Below are 20,849 nucleotides of genomic sequence, written 5' to 3'. Positions count from 1 at the left end.
GTTAGTGTTGGTAAACATCGATATCATGGTACAAACACCGACAAAAAAAAAATTCCACAAGTAATTGAAATGTACAGATAGGCAAAGGAAGAAAAATGCTGCTTGAGAATTTAGAGTTTGATTTAAGGATATTTACTTCATATAGTTTGACATTTGATGTTGACAATTTATGTTTTAATAGTTATAAAGCTTTAAGTTTTTGAATGTCAGTGCTTACTGTCATTAGATAATTGTCTTCACCTGAATTTCCCACAACTGGGAAGATTTAAATTGATAAAATTTGAAACAAAAAGCATGAAACCCACAATTTGTGCTACTGTGAAAATTAAGCTAATAAAAAGATTTAAAAATGCTTAAAAATAAATATTGATATTATCCATTGAAATTATATTAAAAACATTGAATTCTGTCAAGCCTAACTACGTATATATCAGACCGGAGTCTAGTAAGAGAATATGAGATCTTAGTTTACATAGTTCTTAGAAAACTTTAAGTTCCTTCCTCTTATGAGCAACTACTGCAGCAGAGAGAGACAAGATACAATCTGGGACAGCAATAATAGAAAGGGGTGAAATTTTACAATTGATTGTTTTCTTTATTTGCTGGAGTCAAGAGACTCTGAAATGCCAATGGTGGCCAGCAGGGTTAATCCAGTTATCCTGTAGCAATGTCATCAATATTGCCAATTCCTAGTGTTCAAAAAATTATAAATCAAGTCTCAAAAATCATGAGATTTTTAATATATAATAAATGTTGGGTTATTTTGATTTGTCTTCAGCTTTTTGAACCGTTAAGATCCATGTTAAGTTTTTCTTTGTAACCATGAGGGCTAGAAACAGCTTTCATTTTAAAGAAGCGAGAGTCTCATGTAGTCAATGACTTTAAAGAACGAGGAATACTTGTGGCACCTTAGAGACTATTAAGCTTGAATAAAGACTGGGAGTGGATGTGTCATTACACAAACTAAAAACGATTTCCCCATGCTAATTTCCCCCAACTGTTACTCATACCTTCTTGTCAACTGTTTGAAATGGGCCATCCTGATTATCACTACAAAAGTTTTTTTTTCTCCTGCTGATAATAGCCCACCTTAATCGATTAGTTTCGTTAGAGTTGATAGGGCAACCCCCATTTTTTCATGTTCTGTGTGTGTGTGTGTATATATAAAAAAAACCTTCCTACTGTATTTTCCACTGCATGCATCTGATGAAGTGGGCTTTAGCCCATGAAAGCTTATGCTCAAATAAATTTGTTAGTCTCTAAGGTGCCACAAGTACTCCTGTTCTTTTAACTAGAACAGTGGTTCTCAACCAGGGGGCCGCGAGCAGGTTTCAGGGGGTGCAACCAAGCAGGGCCAGAATTAGACTCATTGTGGCCCTGGGCAGAAAGCAGAAGCCCCACCACCTGGGGCTGAAGCCCAGGGCCCTCAGCCCCGTCACTCAGGGCTGAAGCCGAAGCTTGAGCAATGTAGTTTTGTGTGGGGCCCTGTGGCAAGGGGCCTCAGGCAACTGCCTTGCTTGCTATCCCTTAACACTGGCGCTGGCTTTTGGATGCAGAAAAGCAGTTATTGTGGCACAGGTGGGCCATGGAGTTTTTATTGCATGTTGTGTGGGGCCTTAGAACAAAAAAGGCTGAGAATCCCTGAACTAGAACATAGGAAAGGCTGGGTGTTTTAAAACCAGACTTTCAGTCTGTCTCTGCACTTGGTCTTGTAACGATGTTTGAAACTGTCTCTGTCTAAGCTAGTGATATTAATCCTTTTCAACCTGTGGGCCAAACATATTATTTCAAAAAAAGATCTAGGGGCTGCAATCAATATTTTAAGACAGACTCTTTGCTTTGTGCCACTCCCTTTGCGCTACCCAGGCGGTGCAAAGGAGCACCTTTAATTTCCCGTTGGGGATTCCTCTGGTGCAGAGCCAGTGTACCCAGCTCCTACATCTCCCCTCCTCACAGCCCTATTTTAGGGGACATATTGAGAGCAGGGTGGGGAAATGGCTGGACCACACAGTGCTCTGGCTATCCCCCTGCTGATATGTGGTCCCTATGGAACCATAGTCAGGAAGTACAAATTACAGCATCCCTAGGCTACTCTATCCTTTGCTGAGGCGGAAAAATCAGGGAGCTGGTTCTCAGCTTCTCCTCTTTCCCTCTCCTGGGTATCCCATGACTTTAAGAATCACATCCTTTTTGAACTGACTTAGCTAGGCTGGCTAAAGCTGCAGTACTGCTAAAATAAAGCTACTGTCTAACAGGATCAGTGTTGCTTTCTGTCAAACCTCACAAATTTACAAAGCGTGTTCAAAATCTGCAATAGACTAACTACCGTGCTACGGACCATGGTCCAAGGGCACACATACAGCTAAAGAGGTCTAAAGAGCCAACATACAGCTCGAGATGAGGTTTCAAAGGCAGGTTTTTAGTCATCTTTGTGCTCTCACATCATGGGGCCATTGTGTGTTGGGCCGATCTAAATTATGCTGACTTCCAGAGGCCTGTGGGTAGGGTGACCAGATGTCCTGATTTTATAGGGACAGTCCCGATTTTTGGATCTTTTTCTTATATAGGCTCCTATTACCCTCCACCCCCGTCCCAATTTTTCACATTTGCTGTCTGGTCACCCTACCTGTGGGGCCATAATGACCAGCAAATTATGAGTTTTTAAATGAAACCTCACAAGGATGATTACAGTAGTGCGTGGGGTGTGGACACACACAGGTATATTCTGTCACAGTCTATATCTGTCTATCTTATTTATATAGGGGAGGCAGCAAGGTCCTATGGATAAGATGTTGGGCTAGGAGTCAGGAAACCTGGATTTTATTCCTGGTATTGTCACTCACTATGTGGCCTTGGGTAAGCCACGACTTCTCTGTGAAATGCGGATAATAATGCCTAGCCATTTTTGTAATAGGCTTTGAAATCCTTTCTAAAAGTTCCCACTGAACTCAGACAAGGGAAAAGCTCCTAATAAACTTTGGTATGACATAATTGATAAGAATATGGCTTTATTTCTACTGAATGCTTTTTGTTTATATTCAAAGTTCTAATAATCTAACTTTCTTAGGTACCCAAGGCATGTACAGGAAGTTAGGACTCTTGCGCTGCTAATAGACTGAAGTGGTAGAAACCATGTGCTGGGCTTATTTTAGGAGGTTTATGGTACAGCAGGCATGAAGTGCTGCAAGCTGGGAGACCTCACTGTCTTCCTGAAACCACAATGTCAAGAGGAGACAGGTGTGTGTAAGCTTCTTGGCTCTCACCGGATCAGAGGCGGGGAGAGCAAAATAGCTAAGTATGTTCAGCAGAGATTTCCAGAGAGAGAAATGGTGGTCCAGTGCATTGGCAGGGGGGATTTTTAATACCAAATGTTCATAGTGATCCGTTCAAATAACAATTTGGGGTCCTGTGTTCCACCAGCCTCCACTGAGGTGGCAGGCAAAGTCTGTTTGCACCGGTGAACCCCTGCGCTTATACATGTCCAGGGGCATTTGGTGCATGGATCAGGTTACCGCATTTTAGCAACCTGTTTGTTCATGCCAATATCTGCACGTGCAGCTGCAGAGTTTTGCATTGGCATATGACTGTATTAACGGAGTCAATAGACAAGGTGGCCCTGAGTGTCTTGGGGAATATGCATTAAATAAAGCTGCTTAGCTTTACGGGGCAGGGACTGTCTTTTATTATACGGTTGTACAGCACCTAGCAAACTGGGGCCCGACTTGATTGAGGCATCTTGGTGCTACTGCAGTGTATATATTACATAAAATATTTGATTGTACATCAAGAAAAGTAATTTCTCCGTGCCTTTGTTTTGCCTGCAGAATGCAGATTTGGTGTGAAAAGCATTTGAATTAGTATATATGCATATCTACGGTTTAGAGAAATAATGGCTGTAGTTGAAGGTGTTGGGAGATCTCTCCCTTTCCTGCAGTGGCAGTAGCAGCTCAGAAAAGCCCTTTGTTTGCAAGGAGGCCCCAGAGAAGATGTTTGTATGCGAGATTTCCAAAATAGTTCTTTAGTCATTTATAATGGGATGGAGCTAAGGCACGTTCCCTGCCCCAAAGATTTTACAATGTAAAGGTCCAGTACTCCAGGTGGCTGGAGATCCTCAACGCCAATTGTTTTCAGTAAGAGTTGAGCATGCTCAGCACCTCACAAGGATCTCATGTGGCTCAGAAACCACAGCTGTGGTAGGGTGGGTGGAGCTGGGCTCAGCCCATATAACAGATCCTGGAAACATTATGGCTCCCTAAACTCAGAAATAGCCGGAATATCTCTGGAGAGCACACATTGGAGTAACAGCTGCAACATCCTTAGAAGAGAGAGTGAGTGAGTGTGTGTGTGTGTGTCCCGCCACTTCTCTGGCTTTGGTCTGTTAGCTGGTGCAGGAGGCTAGCTACCTCTGCTGGTAGTGCTCAAGGTGCTCCGTGAGAATGCAGACTTAAACAGCAGCTGTTCCTTGTACAATGTGTACGGGAGAGCTCTTGGTAGATTCTCCCAACCCTGTGAACCTGTGCAGGGCCTGGCCCTATATTAGGCAGAGGACTGAGCAGCAGATCAAGTAGGGCAGGGTCCTGTTTTCCACCTTCAAACCCGTTTCCAGAGTCAAGAGTTATTCTGTATGTTCTGCACAATGCAAGTATTACGGCAAAGGGACCAATGACCAGAGCTGCTGTGATTGTATGTTGCACTAACATTATTGTGAAAAACAGTGAGCAGGCAGCAAGACAAGGCAGGGAAATTCAACCTCAGGGCTATGGCATGGTCTGATATCGCTTATTCTTCATGATGATTATTCTCCTATGGAAGAATCTCCTCATCAGTAGGGTAGGATTTTCTCTGCCAGTTCCTTCATTTGGTGCTTATTCCCTCCCTCATTTTAGCACATGGAAGATGAAGTCCTACCAAAAGCTGGCAACAGACATCCCACAGCCTACAGAATCCTATGCTGAAGAAGAGAGCATTGATGGGAAGCCGCCCTGCCTTTGGAAGTTGTCCACTTGGTGGCTGGGTGTTGGCCTGCTGATGATTGTAGCTGGCCTGCTGAGTGGAGTCACCATGTGGATGCTCAGACAGGTGTCTGGGAGCCAGCATGGACAGACGCCCCTGGAGAAATGCAGCACTGTCGCTGAGCCTCTCCGCTTTGACTGCTACCCTGAGAGGAACGTGGTGGTGACAAGAGAGCTCTGTGAGAGCAGGGGGTGCTGCTTTATTGAACGTGACCAGTCTTTGGGGAGCAGGAGCGGAGTGCCCTGGTGCTTTTACCCCCCTGACTTCCCCAGCTACATTCTGGAGAGCCTGAACCAGACTGAGCTGGGAATGGTGGGTTTGCTGAGGAGGAAGGTGAAGGCCTATTATCCCAGAGACATTGAGAGGCTGCAGCTGAGTGTGGAGTTTGAAACAGACACTCGGTTACACATCAAGGTGAGCTGCCTTCTCTGGTCTGTGTCCCTTCCCGCCAAGGCCTCCATGCTTAGAAGGGTCCCAGGTAGGGCCTCTCAGTCCGGCTAACTAAATCCTCTGGTCTCTGCTGGCTAACACTAGCCCCTGACAAGCAGTAGAACCCATCTTATGTCTCAGTCTAGGGTCCCATCATGTCAAGCCAGACATGGCAGCCGTATCCCCCGGCACTATCTGTTGCTGAGTTTAGCTTGCTGTCAGGTCGCCCCTCTGAGGCAATTAAACACTCCTTTGCCTCCTGCTTTGGTGTTTTTAAGACATGTTTTCTTCCTTTTGTAGATCACGGATTCCACAAGCCCTCGATTTGAAGTCCCCCTGGAGGTTCCTCAGGCAATGAAGAAAGCAGAGAATCCTGTATACAGCCTGGAGTTCTCCAAGGAGCCTTTTGGTCTGCTGCTGAGGCGGAGAGCCTCTGGCGCTGTGCTGTAAGAGTTCACCCTCCTCTTCTCTCTCTCCAACTTCAGCAGCTGACCCCGCCCGTTAGCTCCACCTGTGGGGGCACCACAGAGCTGAAGCTAGCAGGGAGGAGGGAACTGTCTCTCTCCTCTCCTAAGCCCAAGACTCCCACCTGCTTGGTTTATTCACCTGGGTTTGGGCGGGAAGAGCATGAGCTTTGCTGTGTCAGCATGCCCTGTAGGCTGGGGGAGACAGCTGTTCTCCCTCTTCCTCAAGAACTGAGGTTTCAGATACCGTGGGGATGGGCACTTCCTGGGCCTGGGTAGAAAGAATGCAGGGTTGACTCTGGGAACTTGGTTAACGTGGTCTTGATGTGGCTTGGCACGGAGAGGAGAAGAGTCTGTCCTTCTGCATTTACCATGTGCTTATTTGCGTAATGTGTTAATGACTTAGTGATTGTCTGGTGCCTTCCAAGTGCAAAGCATTGTGTAAGTGCTAAGTGGTATTGTTTTTACGCTGCACACCAGGTGGCATGTGGGGTGCAAGTTTGGACTGGGGCCAAATATGCTGGCGAAGAAATCAGTGTGAGGGCTGTAAATTTGGCTCTTTTCTCTCACACTCACACAGGATTTGCTGAAGGAAGGGCCAAATGCCGTCCCGGTGTAAGTATGTACAGATCCATTCAGTGGCATTGTGCCCACACCCTTAAGCATGTAGCCAGTTCTGGTAGGACGGGGTATGTAGAGAAGAGCTCAGATACACCACCCTTTCCTTATTTTACTGTTGTTTAAAACTTTGTGCGTTTGCTAACCTGGTCCTCTTGGGAGTAGTTTGCTGGTGATTAGACAATCAGGAAATCTCACTCCTGTGTTGTTTCTGTTGCGTAGAGGGTTACATATAATCTCTGAGGAGACTTTTCTTGGCACCTTGACTTGAAACCTAACCTCTGGATCAGACTGAGTCATGCTGACCTTTGGGCCAGGTTGTGCCCTGGCTCTGCATTTGGCTGGGATAGGAGAGTTCACTCAAATTGCTGAGCCATGGAATTTGTAACAGAATCTAGGAGTCTGTGCGCCAGGGGTGGGTGATCTCTAGTTTGTGCAGAAGTTTGAGATCCTGGAAGGAAGGTGCCGTGATTGCTCTTAGCAGCAGCAGAGGAGCAGACTGACATTGTTTTAATGATATTTGTCCTCTCGTGCTCTGTCCTTCCCTTGCTCCTGCTCTGTCCCTCATCCTGCTTCTTGCTCACTTTTGTATCTTCTCTCACTCCCCTCCCGCCACCCGTCCAGGTTAAACACGACCGTGGCTCCCTTGATCTTCGCTGACCAGTTTCTCCAGATTTCGACCATCCTCCCTTCCAAATTCCTCTATGGCCTCGGGGAGCATCGGAGTAGCTTCCTGCACAGCCTGGACTGGAGCACCCTGACGCTGTGGGCCCGGGATGTCCCTCCCACGGTACCATTGTCCCCTCGCTGATGCGTGCAGGGCCAGAGTCTTGCTATTTCAACTCCACTGTTGCCCGTCAAAGGTTCCCCTTAGTGTAACAGGTCCAACCTGCACAGCTGCCTTACATAGAAGAACTGTGTTTGCTTCCTTCCATAGCCCAGGTCAGAACCCGGCATCAGGTTATTTCTGAACAGACACATGACCCCTCTGTGCTCTGGTGTAGCGAGTCCCCTCCTGTGCTGGTTTGGCAGCCCATCCTCTCCCCTCTAGAGCAGAGAATGCCCCTCTTCTGGGAATGGCTCTGTGCCACTCTGGTGCACAGAGGTTTTACCTCTTCCCAGTTCCTTCGGGAGTGTGATGGGTGGAGTCTGACTACTGGCAACTCCTTCAGCAGAGCTGGGTGAGTCTCGGAGGAAGACAGAGCTCTGAGTGTTTTAGACCCAGAGTAACTGAGATGTGGGCAGGCCAAGAATGTTATGGTGTCTGTTAAGTCTTTAACATGCAAAGGAAGCCCTCGGTACATGGGCTTCTCCCTGCCCCTCTCTGTGGTTAACGTGAGGGGTTACAGGAAGGCCATGCTGGGATATGAAATCTTCCTTACCTTTGATCAGGTTCAAAGGCGACCTCTCCACTCAGCAGCAGAGGACTCTTGAATCCCCACAGGCTATTGAAACACCTCACCAGCTTAGTCTGGGGTCTGTGTTAATAGACACTCCCCATCTGAGCAGAGTTCCTTTCGGAGTGGGAAACGGGCCGTTGGGGATGGAGCTGAGACCCAGCAAACTTGGGTCACATAGGAAGGAAACATCTCTTCCCTTTGGGTTTCTCTCGCCCTGTTTTACCTTTGTGTCCTTCACTCCCCTCTAGCTCTGTTTAAAGATGACTGTGTCCCATACATGGATTTATTTAATCTGTTGCCATGGGCTCACATGGCAGCCATTTGTGTCTTTGCCACTTTGAGAGAAGTATGGTAGTTGTGCCTGGCTGCCCTACTTCTGCATAATTCCCTTGCTTTAAGATGCCTTCTAGAAGGCCCTTTGTAGCTCATCCTGTTCCACTCCATCACCGATCCCTTCTATTACAGTAGCTTCCGTTTTTTTTTCTTTTTTTGCTCTTCTTTGCTGAGAATACGCCAAGCCCCTTTGGCCTTCAGATGCAAACTTTGCAATGATCCTGGCTGCCCATTGCCCCTCTCTCTCCAGGCTGATCACGACTGTCCTACATATGGGTGACCAGAACTGACATGCCTAGTCAAGATAGATCTAAATTACACTGAGCCAAGAGGGTCCAGAAGGCATCTGACAACTGCTCCCCATGGCTCATAACTCTCCTTCCTTAGACACCTCCCTTGTTATCCATTCCGCTTTCCTTTGGGTGACCCTGACATATTGAAAACAAGTCTCTTATCAGACAACTTCTGTGTGCAGGAGTCATACAACCTCTATGGAGCTCACCCATTTTACCTGCTGATGGAGGAAGAGGGAGCTGCTCATGGTGTTTTCCTCCTGAATAGCAATGCAATGGGTACGTGCTTTCTTATGCTACATTGGGGTGGAGCTGGTGTTCAGGACCTGCCGAGGGAAGCCCCCTGCTTCACCAGCCTGCATGCCCTGACGGTGGCATCTCATAGATTTTGGTGCTATTCCTAATCACTAGAAAAGGGGCCTGCTGGCTTTGGGAGCTGGAGCTGACCGGGTGCGGGGGGACTGACCTGAAGTGGCAGTTCAGGAACTCGTGGCAAAGAGAAGCAGTAAAAGAGAAAGATGTGGTTTCGTGGCCCCTTTATTGAGCCAGACATCTGTTTCCTGGCTAAACTTAGGCTCTTTAGCAACTGTCAAGCGGTTTAACCACACAGGCAGCTGCTGGATTGTAGTCTGAAAAGCCAGCTTCTCTCACGCCCCTGGTCCAGCCCGGTTCTCCTCTGATATCTCTGCCCTTTAACTATGGAGAGTGCGACTTCTGGCGCAGCAGGGATATAAATCTGCTGGCTGCTTTTCTCGCAGTTGTACCCTGCTGATGCCAGCTGTGGCTTCCACGGGGAGCTGCTATAAAGCTGTTGATGCCAGCTGGGACTCCAGGACTGTGAGCGTCCTCTCACTGATGGCATATTGGTACGAGCCAGGACTCCAGTAGGGTGAGCTTCCTGATGGTAGCGCCAGGCCAATGTCAGCAAGGACACAGACATCATGAGGTTCTTTACACCAGTGCCCTGTTAGTGCCATCTGGGACCCTGATGTTATGAGGCGCCTCACGCCAGTGCCATGTTCGTTCCAGCTGTGTACGTTTTTATTGCAATAAAACTCCCAAGAATAACTGTGCAGGGAAGTGCTGTGAAAACGTGCCAACTGTATCGGAGGTGTGAGAACTCCCGCATGCAATGCACCCTTTCCAGCAAAGCCCTTAGTCCAACAGAAACTCGCTCTCACGTTCAGCTCTTCATTTATCATTCAGTTCTGTGGGCTCTGGAATGGGTTCTACACTACAGAGACAGAAAGCACTATTGGGCTTAGTTCTGGAATGGAAACGGTGAGAACGCCACACTTATCAGGTCTAGAAAACATTTTGTAATAATCCTTTGCACGTCTGTTGCACCTGAAATCCAGTGATATCAAATCACGCTGCAGCCTTTAAGCCTTCAGAACCCTGTGCGATATGGAGGTGCTATTACTCCCACTTTACAGATGGGGAATTGAGGCACAGGGCTATATATTTTTGCCTATGGTCACATATGTCTGTGGGAGAGCCATGATTTGAAGTCAGGACTTCTGACCCCGTTTCATGCTTTAGACATTGGACCACTGTTTCATTGTCTCTATTCTGTCACTTTCCAAAGAGGTGGCTCTGCAGCCAGCTCCTGCCTTGACCTGGAGAACCATTGGAGGAGTTCTGGATTTTTACATCTTCTTGGGTCCAGATCCCAACATGGTCATCCAACAGTACCAGCAGGTGATAGGTAAATATCAGTACCCCAGCCATTCTCTGTGCATCTCACCCCCAAGACAGCCTGTTGAATAACCATTCCTTTGTATGCTTAGACATGCCCAGCATCTCCATCCACTGCCATCACCCTCACATTTATACATTAGCACCTGTCTCACCAGATTCAGCGTGATGTCCTACGCCACCAGGGGTGTTGCCTCTTCCTCATCTCCACCAGATCCTCCCTCTCATTCAGAATTGCCCTAGTCATTACCGCCTCCATCAGGGTTGCCAAGTTCATCATTGTCTCCATTCCAATTGTGTTGTTCCAGGTTTCCCTGCCATGCCACCTTTCTGGGGGCTGGGGTTCCATCTGTGCCGCTGGGGCTATGGGACAAGCAATGCAACCTGGCAGATTGTGAAAGCCATGAGGAATTATCAGATACCACAGGTAAAATAAATACCTGCTGTCCAGAGGAGGCTAGGCGGCTCCGCAGAAGCATTTCCACACCATGCAATTCTGCATCTCTTCTTTGCAGGATGCTCAGTGGAATGATATTGATTACATGGAAGGGTACCGGGACTTCACCTTTGATCCCGAGAAGTTTGACACCCTCCCGCAGTTGGTTGAAGACCTTCACAAGCACGGCCAGTACTACGTCATGATCCTGGTATACTGACTTCTCTGACCTTCTTCCTGAATTATATGCTAGGGCTGTTTTCGTTTCTAAAACTTCAGGCAGATGCAGCCACAGTCGGTATGTGAGACGCGTTCGCCGTGCAAATACAAACAAGAGCAGGAGCTACTCGCTGCTCCATGAGGGGTCAGGCTCCCCACCATACGAGTTGCTTCTGTCTATTTCAGTGAGAAACATTTTGGCACAGAGCCTCCGCTGGTGCTGATGCCAACAGAGCTATGCTGATTTACACCAGCTGAGGATATAGCCCTTTGGTTTTTAGCATATGCCTTACCCTCTGAACAAGTATGATGCTTGGCTTTGAGCAATAGCCTGAAAGAGCATCAGGTACTTTTGTGACCTTCTCTTTATCTCCTTCCCCACCCCTTTATCCCTCTCTGCTTTGGCCTCACACAGGCCTCTGCTTGGGAGGAGTGGCTAGGACCCCTGCTGGAATCCATGAGCATGGCCTTTGGAATTTCCCCCTTTTCTGCAGGCGAGCTCTAGCGACAGGTCCAGCGTTATCCCGCTGCCTTCCTGTCTGCTCTGCGTGTAAACCTCCCCATGTCTCAATCACACAAGGAGAAACCGATGCAGTTATCTGTCAATCAGTCTGATTCATGGGTTCTCAACCTTGGGTTTGTGACCAGGTCATCGCCTCCCTGCCCCTCCTATACTGGTAAATGGGAGGCAGGTTCCATCGAGACCCCAGCTTGATGGAAGAGGGGGTCCTGGAATGGAAAAGGTTGAGAACCCCTTGTCTAATGGAGTGATTCCACTCATTGCTGTTCCATTGGCCATATACTCAGCATTGCTGTGAGATGATGCTTCCTGTCCTTGGACTTCTGGTGCCTTCCCCCTCTTTTCCTCCCTCCCCCTCCACAAAAAAAAAATCTATCTCTCTAACCCAACCCTTGATTCTTGGAGAAGTGACACTTTATACAACATTCTTTCTCACAAGTGGAAATGCTGCAGCAAGTTTCTGTTCCTCTTGGTCAATTTGGCAGTAACATGTGAGCTTTAGTCAACCCTAGTTTGGTGGGCCAGGGCTCCCAGGACCAGTAAGCTATTCTCTGAGTTACCTGGGGTATATCGGTGAGGCTTCATGGACACTGGGGGGAGAATGTAACCTGTCCCATATGTTTCCAGGATCCTGGGATCAGCAGCACTAATCCTCCTGGTTCTTATTGGCCTTACGATGAAGGCTTGAGACGTGGCATATTCATAAATACCACTCAGGGGCAAACGCTGATTGGACAGGTAAGATGGGGGGAGCCACTCGGGTGAAATCCTGACCCCACAGAAATCTATGGGAGTTTTGCCATTGGCTTCCGTGAGACCAAGATTTCACCCCTAGAGTTGTTAAGGGTAAAATCATAAAAATAATGGTCAAGTGACCTTTCTGTCCTGTGTGCTCTGGGCCTGAGTCTCTCCTTAAGTGTATTGACATCACTGGGAATTTCATTTCTGTAAAGAGGGCTGAATAGGCTGTGTGGGGAAAATACTGAGCCAGATTCTGATCTCACCCCTGTGTGACCCCAGAGTGACCTCTTGGGATCAGTGGAGTCACGTGAACACAAGTGAAGTCAGAATCTGTCAGTCTGATTTTTCTGAATTTCTCCCTATTTCCGGAATGATGAAAAATAGCCCCCAGTGTGTTGCTCCATTTATTACCCACAATCCAGTGTGATTTCTGATCCAACTCACCCTAGGCTTCTAAATTATGGGCTCCTACGGCACACCTCTCAGTCTCTCTTCAATACTTCAAGAAAGTTTGAAAAGCACTGGGAAAAACAGATGATCGTTATGCTAAAAATTATGGGCCTGATTCCCCATGGGTGTAAAGTGCTGTGAAATCCAGACCCTTCCCTCCCTCTGAGCAGGGTGGTACTTTACACCTGGTTTGTGCTTGCTCTGCACATGTGTAAAGAATTACCCAGGGTGCAAGGCAGGGAAGAATCGGGCCCCATATTTAAAGAACCATCGGTCCCATTGTTACTACTGGCACCTTAGAATATTCAAGCTGAACCGGAAAAATCAAATGGGCTTTTCAGCAGCAGTGCTGCCCGTCCACCATCTGCATTTTAAATTCCACCTTCTCTGCAGGGGAGAAGGTGGAATTTCAAAAGTGGACCAGGCTAAGTCTCCAGCCCCAGCCACCAGTGGCCGGTAGGAAGGTCAGTGGTGCGTTAACAGGTGGAGGGCGGCTGGACTGCCAGCTTTGCAGGTGTACAATAGGCTGTGATTCCCTGAACGCGCTCTGTTCCTTGGTGCAGTTGGCCAATGAGAGGTTCACAGAATGTGTTATTTTCTGGCCTTTCCATAGGTGTGGCCTGGCCTCACTGCTTTCCCTGACTTCTCCAACCCAGACACTTACCAGTGGTGGCTGGAGAATCTGAACCGGTTCCATGCTCGTGTCCCCTTTGATGGGCTTTGGATCGTAAGTTCCTCCTTACCTCTGCTGGGTCTGAGCTACAAAGGCAGGGGCTCTCCAAGCTACTCCCTCATGTTCCCCCCAGCATAGTGTATGTCTCACTTATCCCTGAAGTTTTTGTACCATTCTGAGCTCCTGTTTTTCCAGTTTCCTTGTCCTTGACAAGCTCTGTGTCCCTGAAGGCACATATACACTGGGAGACACGTGTCATGTGCGTCCAGTGTAAACTTTCACTACGCTGGATAAAAGGGCGCTAGGCTGCACCTTGTTCCAGGTACTGAACATGCTGGAGTTTAACAGGTCAGGACCATGATGCAGTTAGCTTCCCAAGTCCAGGGGTGGATTAGGACTCCAGCTGAATGGCTCAAGAAGCAAAGACAACCATGGAGCAGTCCCACTGGCTCCTTGTGGCTTTGGCCACGTGGTTGGTCCCATGGGGGTGTAGGTGAGCAGTGTCTGGTCTCTGAGAAGAGATCAGCTCCCAGCTTGATAATCACCAAAACCCTATGAATGAAATTTCAACTTGACTTTCTCTGTCTAGGACATGAATGAACCCTCCGACTTCAAGGACGGGTCAGTGGATGGCTGTTCCCCAGGGGAACTTGATAACCCTCCCTACGTGCCTGGTAAGAGGGGAAATAAAATATCGGCTGTGCTGGTGTAAGCAGGTGTAACTTCCTTTGGTGCCACTGGGAGCTGGGCCTACCTACACCATGGCTGCATCTGACCCACAGGTTTTAGCCTCTGTATATGTGTACAGGTGTGTAAGTGTACATATGCGTGTGTGCTGTCTGTTCTCTGACATGCCTTTAGCACAGCATTCCTAGCACATGGGCTCAGGTTTCAAACCCAGGAACCTAACTGTGTATTCAGACACCTGCATGACCAGTTTTAGCCCTTAAGTGTTGACTAAGGAACCTAACCATTGATATACCCGCCCAGGGAGACAGCTGGCACAGGAACCATTACTAGCTCTGTCGGCTTTATGCCCGTGCGGGGCTCCTCACTGGCTGCTGATGGCCAGAATCTAGCTCCTTTGTACCTCCCTCGGGGGAGGGATAGCTCAGTGGTTTGAGCATTGGCCTGCTAAACCCAGGGTTGTGAGTTCAATCCTTGAGGGGGCCACTTGGGGATCTGGGGCAAAATCAGTACTTGGTCCTGCTAGTGAAGGCAGGGGGCTGGACTCGATGACCTTTCAAGGTCCCTTCCAGTTCTAGGAGATGGGATGGGATATGAGCAGCCTGGAGATCTGGCCCCGAGGCTACTGAATAGTGTGTGAGGCACAGGTAGTTGTGTCTGGGTGCAGGTGTTCGCTGGCTCCCAGGCTGCACAACACTTCTTCTCACAGCCTCTCTCCCTCCCCATCAGCCGTGCTGGGCGGGTCCCTCTCTGCAAAGACCGTGTGTGCCTCGGCGAAGCAGAGCGCCTCCATGCACTACAACCTCCACAACCTCTACGGGCTGATGGAAGCCAAAGCCACAGCTAGGTAATGGCCAGCGCTTGCTGGGCGTGTGTTGGCCCAGCGCCTCCAGTGAGCAGGTTCAAGCCCCGCGTCAATGAACGGCTCCACAGAACTGTGTCCGAGACACCAGCGTGAGGCGTCCCGCCCGCAGGGGCTGGTCTGTCCCCAGCGCAATGGCTCCAAGCTGAGGTTTGAACCCCTGATCCGGGTTCCCTCGCCTTGCCAAGCTGTGGCTGGGTCTCAGAGCTGCACCGGGTGTGGAGCAGGGGCTGGCTGCTGCCCTGAGTCACTGCATTGGCTATGCCCTTGGTTTTGAGTCTCACAGCTGCCCCTGCCTGGTCCCGGTGCCCAAGTCTCCTCCTTGTCTTCCAGCGCCTTGATCCAGATCCGAGGGAAACGCCCGCTTGTGATTTCTCGCTCCACCTTCCCCAGCCAGGGCAGGTACTCGGGACACTGGCTCGGTGACAACAGGAGCAAGTGGAAGGACATGTACTGGTCAGTCCCAGGTGAGTGGCTCTCCCGGCAACAGGCAGGCCTCTCACAGATACTAACCTTCACCCTCAGAGACTGGCCTGCGTCTTCCCTGGTCATGATGGCTCCTCCCTTCCCACGTGCTGGGCAGCGGCTCCTCCATTAAAGAGCCACGGGAAATTGCACCTTATTGCTGGCCTGTAATTGAGATGGGGCCTTTCCCTGTTACTGTCTGGGAGGCCAGCTGAGGGTCTGGAGCCTGCTCCCAGCTCCAGGACTGGCTGTGATGGGAGCCGGCTGCCAGCTCGCAGGCATCGTGGCAGCTTTTGGTCCTGTGGTGAGTGAGATGTAGCCCCTCCTCCCAGGCATGTCCCCAGGCGTGTACGTGACACAGTCTGTACAAGGAAACAGCACGGGGCATTGGTCTGAGTGTTGTCCCGAGGAGGATCAGGAGAGATCCTCTCCAGGTGTCCCTGGCTGCTTCTGGACTCCATGCCTCTGTGTGTGCAGGGGTGCTGAGCTTCAATCTCTTTGGGATCCCGCTGGTTGGGGCGGACATCTGTGGGTTCTCAGGCACCACCTCGGAGGAGCTATGCACCCGCTGGATGCAGCTTGGAGCCTTCTACCCCTTCTCCCGAAACCACAACACCCAGAATGAAAAGGTAACAGGGAGGCCCCTTCCAAGGGATGGCAGCACCTGTGGGGGCTCCAGGGCTGATGCTGTCCCCAGAGGGCTGCATTCAAATGGGGGAAGGGCCCAGAGCAGTACGGAGAGGTCACTGTTAGGTGGGGACAGGGGGATGGTTGCTGCTGGGAGTGGGCAAGGGGTGTTGGTCGTCCGTTCTCCGCAGCTCCCTGGGACAGACTCTTGGTAGAGCCCGTTTGTCCATCTGTCCTGCCTGTTTACACTCTGGTTGTCTGGCCTGCCCAGGCCCAGGATCCGGTGGCGTTCGGCTCGGTGGCGCGGACGGCCATGAAGGAGGTGCTGCTGACGCGCTACGCCCTGCTGCCCTTCCTCTACACGCTCTTCCACCGGGCACACCTGCAGGGCCACACCGTCGCTCGAGCCTTGTTCTTTGAGTAAGAAACTCCTCTTACAGCTATGGATGGTTTCCTGCCCGACGGGTGATCCACGGGGGGGCATGGCCCCCAGACTCCTGGTGGGCATGCCTGCCTCCTTCCCCTCCCCCAGGGGAGCACAGCCCGCCTCCCTTCCCCTGGCAGGCACCCTCTGATCCGTGGGCCCCTCCACTCCTTTCTGTGCGTGGGCCTGGCCCCTCCCTTCTGACCCACAGGCAGGATCCTGAGAGCTGATGCCATGGATCTACAAGCAGGCATGAAGTCACAGACCATGGTGCCACTAATCTACAGGCAGGTGCCACCCCGTTGGTGCTGAGGTGCAGGCAGCAAGTGGAAAGTGACTGTGCTGTGGCTTGAATGCCAGTTTGGGGGTACTGGTCCAGTTCAGACTGCAGGGCCCAGAGGTCAGTGGCATCAGCAGCTCAGCTCCGAGGTGCCCTCTTCCCGTTGTAGGTTTCCCCAGGACGTGATCACGTACTCGATTGACAAGCAGTTTCTGTGGGGGCAGAGCCTGTTGGTGACGCCCGTGCTGGAGCCTGGAGTGGACTCTGTGATTGGCTACTTCCCCAGAGGGGTGTGGTACGATTACTACACGGTAAGGAGCAGTGCATGCTGGGAGGCGGGACAAGGTGGATTTGTGCATTCCCCTACCCAAGGGGTATGGAGACCCCGGCTGCAAAGGGCCCCTCACCTGACAGAGCTCTGCAGCCTGTGAAAGCAACCGGGGTGCCGTCTGCATCAGAAATCAGAGCAGGCATGGGTCTCTGTGCCAGAAGGGATGGGGTGGGCTGTGGGGAGGGAGCGGGGCAGGAGTGGCCAGTGCACCTCCAACCTGCCCTGCCTGTCGATCTGCTCTTCCCTGGGATGGAAGCTCACAATAGCCTCCTGTCCTGTCCTCTGGGCTTGGCCATTGAGGAGAGCAGGAATCAGAGGGTCAGAGAAGGTCCTTCCCAGACAGTCACCCACAGACGAGCAGGTGGGCACTATTGCCACCATCAGAGACTGCAGGAAACGGTTATGGCCACAGCCTCGTTTCTGAGCATGCCCTCCTGCCCTGTGTGTGTCTGTGCTCCCGCCTCTGCCCCGTGCGCCTCTGCTTCTGCCTCCGTGCTTCCGCCTCTGGATTCTGGCCTCTGCGCTCCCCCAGCCCTGTGTGTGTCTGAGCCCCGGGCTGGTGCCCATGGTCTGCGCTCCCCCTCCTCTGCATGACTGTGTCTGTGCTCCCCTGGATTGGTGCCCATGCCCTGTGCTCCCCATGCCCTGTGTGTGGTGGGTGTGGGATGTGCCAGTGCCCATGGCCTGTGCTGTGTATGAGTCCCAGGGCCTGTGGCCTGCTCTCCCCCTGCCACCTGTGTGTGGTGGATATGGGCCTGGCTGGTGCCCGTGGCCTCGGGGGGTGGGGAGGGTGGTTCTCCAGACCCGTGGGCAGACGGCCTCTCCCTCTTGCCCACCCTGCTGCCCACACCCCGTGTGTCTGTCGCTGCCTCCGCAGGGCTCCTCTTTGAACAGCAGTGGGGAGAGCCTGAAGATGGCTGCTCCGCTGGACCACATCAACCTGCACGTCCGGGAGGGCGCCATTCTCCCCACCCAGGTGAGGCTGCTCCCCCTGCTGCATCCGGAGTACAGGAATAACCCTTGTCCCACACTCCAGATCCCTGCATCTGGCTGCCTGCTGCCCAGCTCCGGGGCACGTCAGGAGAGTGGCTCGCCCCGCCCAGGAGGCTTGGGACCGTCTGCAGCACCGGAAGGCTGCCCTGACAGGGCTGGTCTCCGTGCTGCAGCTGAGGAGGTGACGCTCCTAAGGGGTCTGGGTCAGGAGCTTTCCTGAGGAGCCTCCCTTGGCACAAACTGGTGGGAGGGCGGGGGCAGGATCCGTGCTGTCTGGGCCATTGTCTCCACTCCATGGTGTATTCACTGCCATGGCCTGCCCCATGCCCGGTCCTCTACACCTGGAGCCCTCAGCGGAGTGCCTGGTCTCAGCAGGTGCTCTCTTGAACCCCAGAAACCCGGGAGCACCAGCTGGGTGAGCAGCGGGAACCCCCTGCGCCTGATCGCAGCCCTGTCCCAGAATGCCAGCGCCTGGGGGGACCTCTTCTGGGATGACGGCGAGAGCCTGGACACCTTCGAGAGGGGTGACTACTCCTACCTGGTGTTCAATGTCACGCAGGTAGGGGGCCCCCGTCTCGGGGGTGGAATGCGCTGTGTCCCTCCCCTCCCCCTCCCCCCGAGCCACAGGCTTGCTCTGGCCCCAGACAGCTGGAGCTGCCTGGCCCACTGTGGGGGTGCAGATGGTACAGCATCCTCCTGCCTGAATGGGGCTATGGTGTGGACTCGGGTCTCTGGACCTGGCCAGCCGGGGGAGCTGGGATTGGGGCCTGTGGCCGGTGCCCTCTGCTGGAGAGTGCTGGGCTCAGTGCCCGAGGGGCTGGGGGCCAGAGCAGCCGGAATTGCACACGTGGGGGCGGGGACTATGTGATAGCCAGGCCGTGGCCAACAGGAGCAGTGGAGGGCTGGGGCTGCCCTTGGGCGTGGGGGCGGGTGCTGTAGCCGTGGCTACTGGTGCCCACGTAGTCTGGGCGACAGCAGGCCCCACCTTTCGGCATCTCGCCTAGAACGTCTTCACCTCCACTGTCCTTCACGCCAACGTGGAAGCCACCTACATCACTGTGGACGTGCTGAGTGTCTATGGGGTCCGGGAGAAGCCCAGCAGGGTCACTGTCAACGGCAAAGAGAATCCCTTCTCCTACCTGGACAACCAGGTAACCCAGCCCCCGCCAGTGCCTGGTATTCCCCTCCCCCGCCCAGCGACGACCGGCTCCTTCCCCAAGCCACACGCTCTGCTCTGGCAGGGTCACGGCTCTGTCCTGCGGTCGTGAGTTTGTTGCTCTCAGGCTCTCTGGCTGTGCCGTGCAGAAGCGCAGGCACTCCAGCCTCCTCCTCTGCCGCCCATTGGCAGCTGGCCTCGCCCTGCCCTCCGAGCCCCCAGTCTGGGAGTTACCCAGAGAGCGCCTGGTGCTGCTCCCTGCTCTGCACTGGGCCTGTGCGCCGAGCGGAGGGAACTGGGAGAGGGGAAGGGCTGTTAGTGGTTAGAGCAGGGCAGTGGGAGTCAGGACACCTGGGTTCCATTCCCGTGCCCCAGGGGGCTAGTTGCATGGGCCCCTCTCCAGCGGAGCTGTGAGCTCAGCTCGTTGTTTGCACAGCACTTGGAGGTGCTCACTGAACGGGCAGATGCAGATGCTGAAGGTTGTTCTAGCCCATTACCCTGCCCTGCTCTGCCCCTTAGCTCGGGGCTCCCCTTAGCGCCAGTCTGTTCTGCCCCCCTCCCGACCATCGGCTGTCACGTCATGGGGCAGCACGGCGCGTGCTCCAGCTGTGATGGGGGTGTGCGCCCAGCCCGGCGCTGTGTGCTGCATGGGGCCCCCGCGTCCCACTTTGAGCTTGAGTTTCTCCCTCTACTGCAGGTTCTCACTGTGAGCGACCTCAACCTCAACCTCAGCCAGGGATTTTCCATCCGCTGGTTGTGACCACCGCACACGCCTGGGATGGCTGAGCTGGAGCTGGGCTCTGGAGGCTTCTCCATCCGTCCATGTGTGTCTGTGTGGGGGGTGGGGATAGAGGTGTGCTTCTGTGCATGGGTGTGCGTGCGCACACACACCAAGGCCCCGGCTGCGGGGTGCCGCTCTGGGCCACTGCTGGCTGGCTCTGTGTCCCAGCTCAGGGCTGCCTCCTGCCCACATCGGTTTGGACATAGTCTCTGGATTCCACAGCTGCTTCGTGCCCGAGCTCAGCCGGCCTGCACAGCCTGCCTTTCCTAGCTCTCCCTGTCCTGCCTTCGCCTTTCCCCACGGGACTACACCTGCAGGGCAGTGAGAGCCAAAAACTCTGCCCTGCCAATGCCCCCGAGCTCCGCTGAAGATGCTCTCTGCCTTGGCCTTTGACACAGGGTTTATGTTTAAAGACTCGGCTGTCCCATGCCCAGGACTGTGGCTCTGGGGGGCTGGTGAGAGGCTCTGGTCAGCGAGTCTGTTCGCCTGTCTCCCGACCCCAGCACACCAATGTCTCCCCTGCCCCAGCTTTCACAACCTGCTGGCACGGTGCATCCCGGATGGCGTCAGCATGCTGGGAGGTGGGGGTGGTGCTGTGCTGCACAACCAGCAGGCTGTGTCAGCGCTGACCTTTCTCCAGCCACATGTCCCTGCGTCACAGACAGTACTGCAGCACACGGGGGCTGGGGAAGGAAGCACTGCTGGCAGTGCCAGCGTACACAGGGCTCCATGGGGGTCCTGGGTCTCCACCCCTTGGCCCACCAGACCCACATGACACTGTGGGAGCAGCCTCAGCGCTAGCGACAGTAGTGAGATTTTCAGAAGGAAGCTGAGAGCTGCCCAGAGCCGGGTCTGGCTGTGACCTGGGTGGTGGTGCTGGGAGAGGTTAGGGAAAGGCCCCGACCGCTCCTGTTGGTGCTGCTCTGTCTGAGATGAATAAAGGCGAGTGGAGGTGA

The 20,849-nt window shown here is 52.5% G+C and overlaps 1 protein-coding gene across 3 annotated transcripts in view; it reads left to right on the top strand.

Moving 5' to 3' along the window:
* LOC128844097 (lysosomal alpha-glucosidase-like) overlaps positions 1-20,849 on the top strand; it is a 25,676-nt gene extending 4,827 nt beyond the window's left edge. For 2 of the 3 annotated variants that reach the window (XM_054041476.1, XM_054041474.1), the window contains exons 2-20: positions 4,887-5,427; positions 5,743-5,888; positions 7,149-7,314; positions 8,733-8,829; positions 10,139-10,258; positions 10,557-10,675; positions 10,764-10,895; positions 12,051-12,161; positions 13,228-13,341; positions 13,877-13,961; positions 14,704-14,821; positions 15,170-15,303; positions 15,779-15,930; positions 16,200-16,348; positions 16,802-16,943; positions 17,841-17,939; positions 18,351-18,515; positions 18,961-19,107; positions 19,810-20,849. In XM_054041476.1, the coding sequence (XP_053897451.1) occupies positions 4,897-5,427; positions 5,743-5,888; positions 7,149-7,314; positions 8,733-8,829; positions 10,139-10,258; positions 10,557-10,675; positions 10,764-10,895; positions 12,051-12,161; positions 13,228-13,341; positions 13,877-13,961; positions 14,704-14,821; positions 15,170-15,303; positions 15,779-15,930; positions 16,200-16,348; positions 16,802-16,943; positions 17,841-17,939; positions 18,351-18,515; positions 18,961-19,107; positions 19,810-19,872 (2,790 nt within the window). In that variant the 5' untranslated portion in view covers positions 4,887-4,896 and the 3' untranslated portion in view covers positions 19,873-20,849. Of the gene's footprint in view, positions 1-3,173; positions 3,296-4,886; positions 5,428-5,742; positions 5,889-7,148; positions 7,315-8,732; positions 8,830-10,138; positions 10,259-10,556; positions 10,676-10,763; positions 10,896-12,050; positions 12,162-13,227; positions 13,342-13,876; positions 13,962-14,703; positions 14,822-15,169; positions 15,304-15,778; positions 15,931-16,199; positions 16,349-16,801; positions 16,944-17,840; positions 17,940-18,350; positions 18,516-18,960; positions 19,108-19,809 lie in introns of those variants that run through there. The other variant, XM_054041475.1, reaches the window with a different exon arrangement.

The sequence above is a fragment of the Malaclemys terrapin genome, chromosome 10 (genome assembly GCF_027887155.1).
Source record: "Malaclemys terrapin pileata isolate rMalTer1 chromosome 10, rMalTer1.hap1, whole genome shotgun sequence".
NCBI classification, from domain to species: domain Eukaryota; kingdom Metazoa; phylum Chordata; order Testudines; family Emydidae; genus Malaclemys; species Malaclemys terrapin.
The sequence above is the reverse complement of the archived record's forward strand: the minus strand, read 5'-3'. Positions and strand labels throughout refer to the sequence as shown.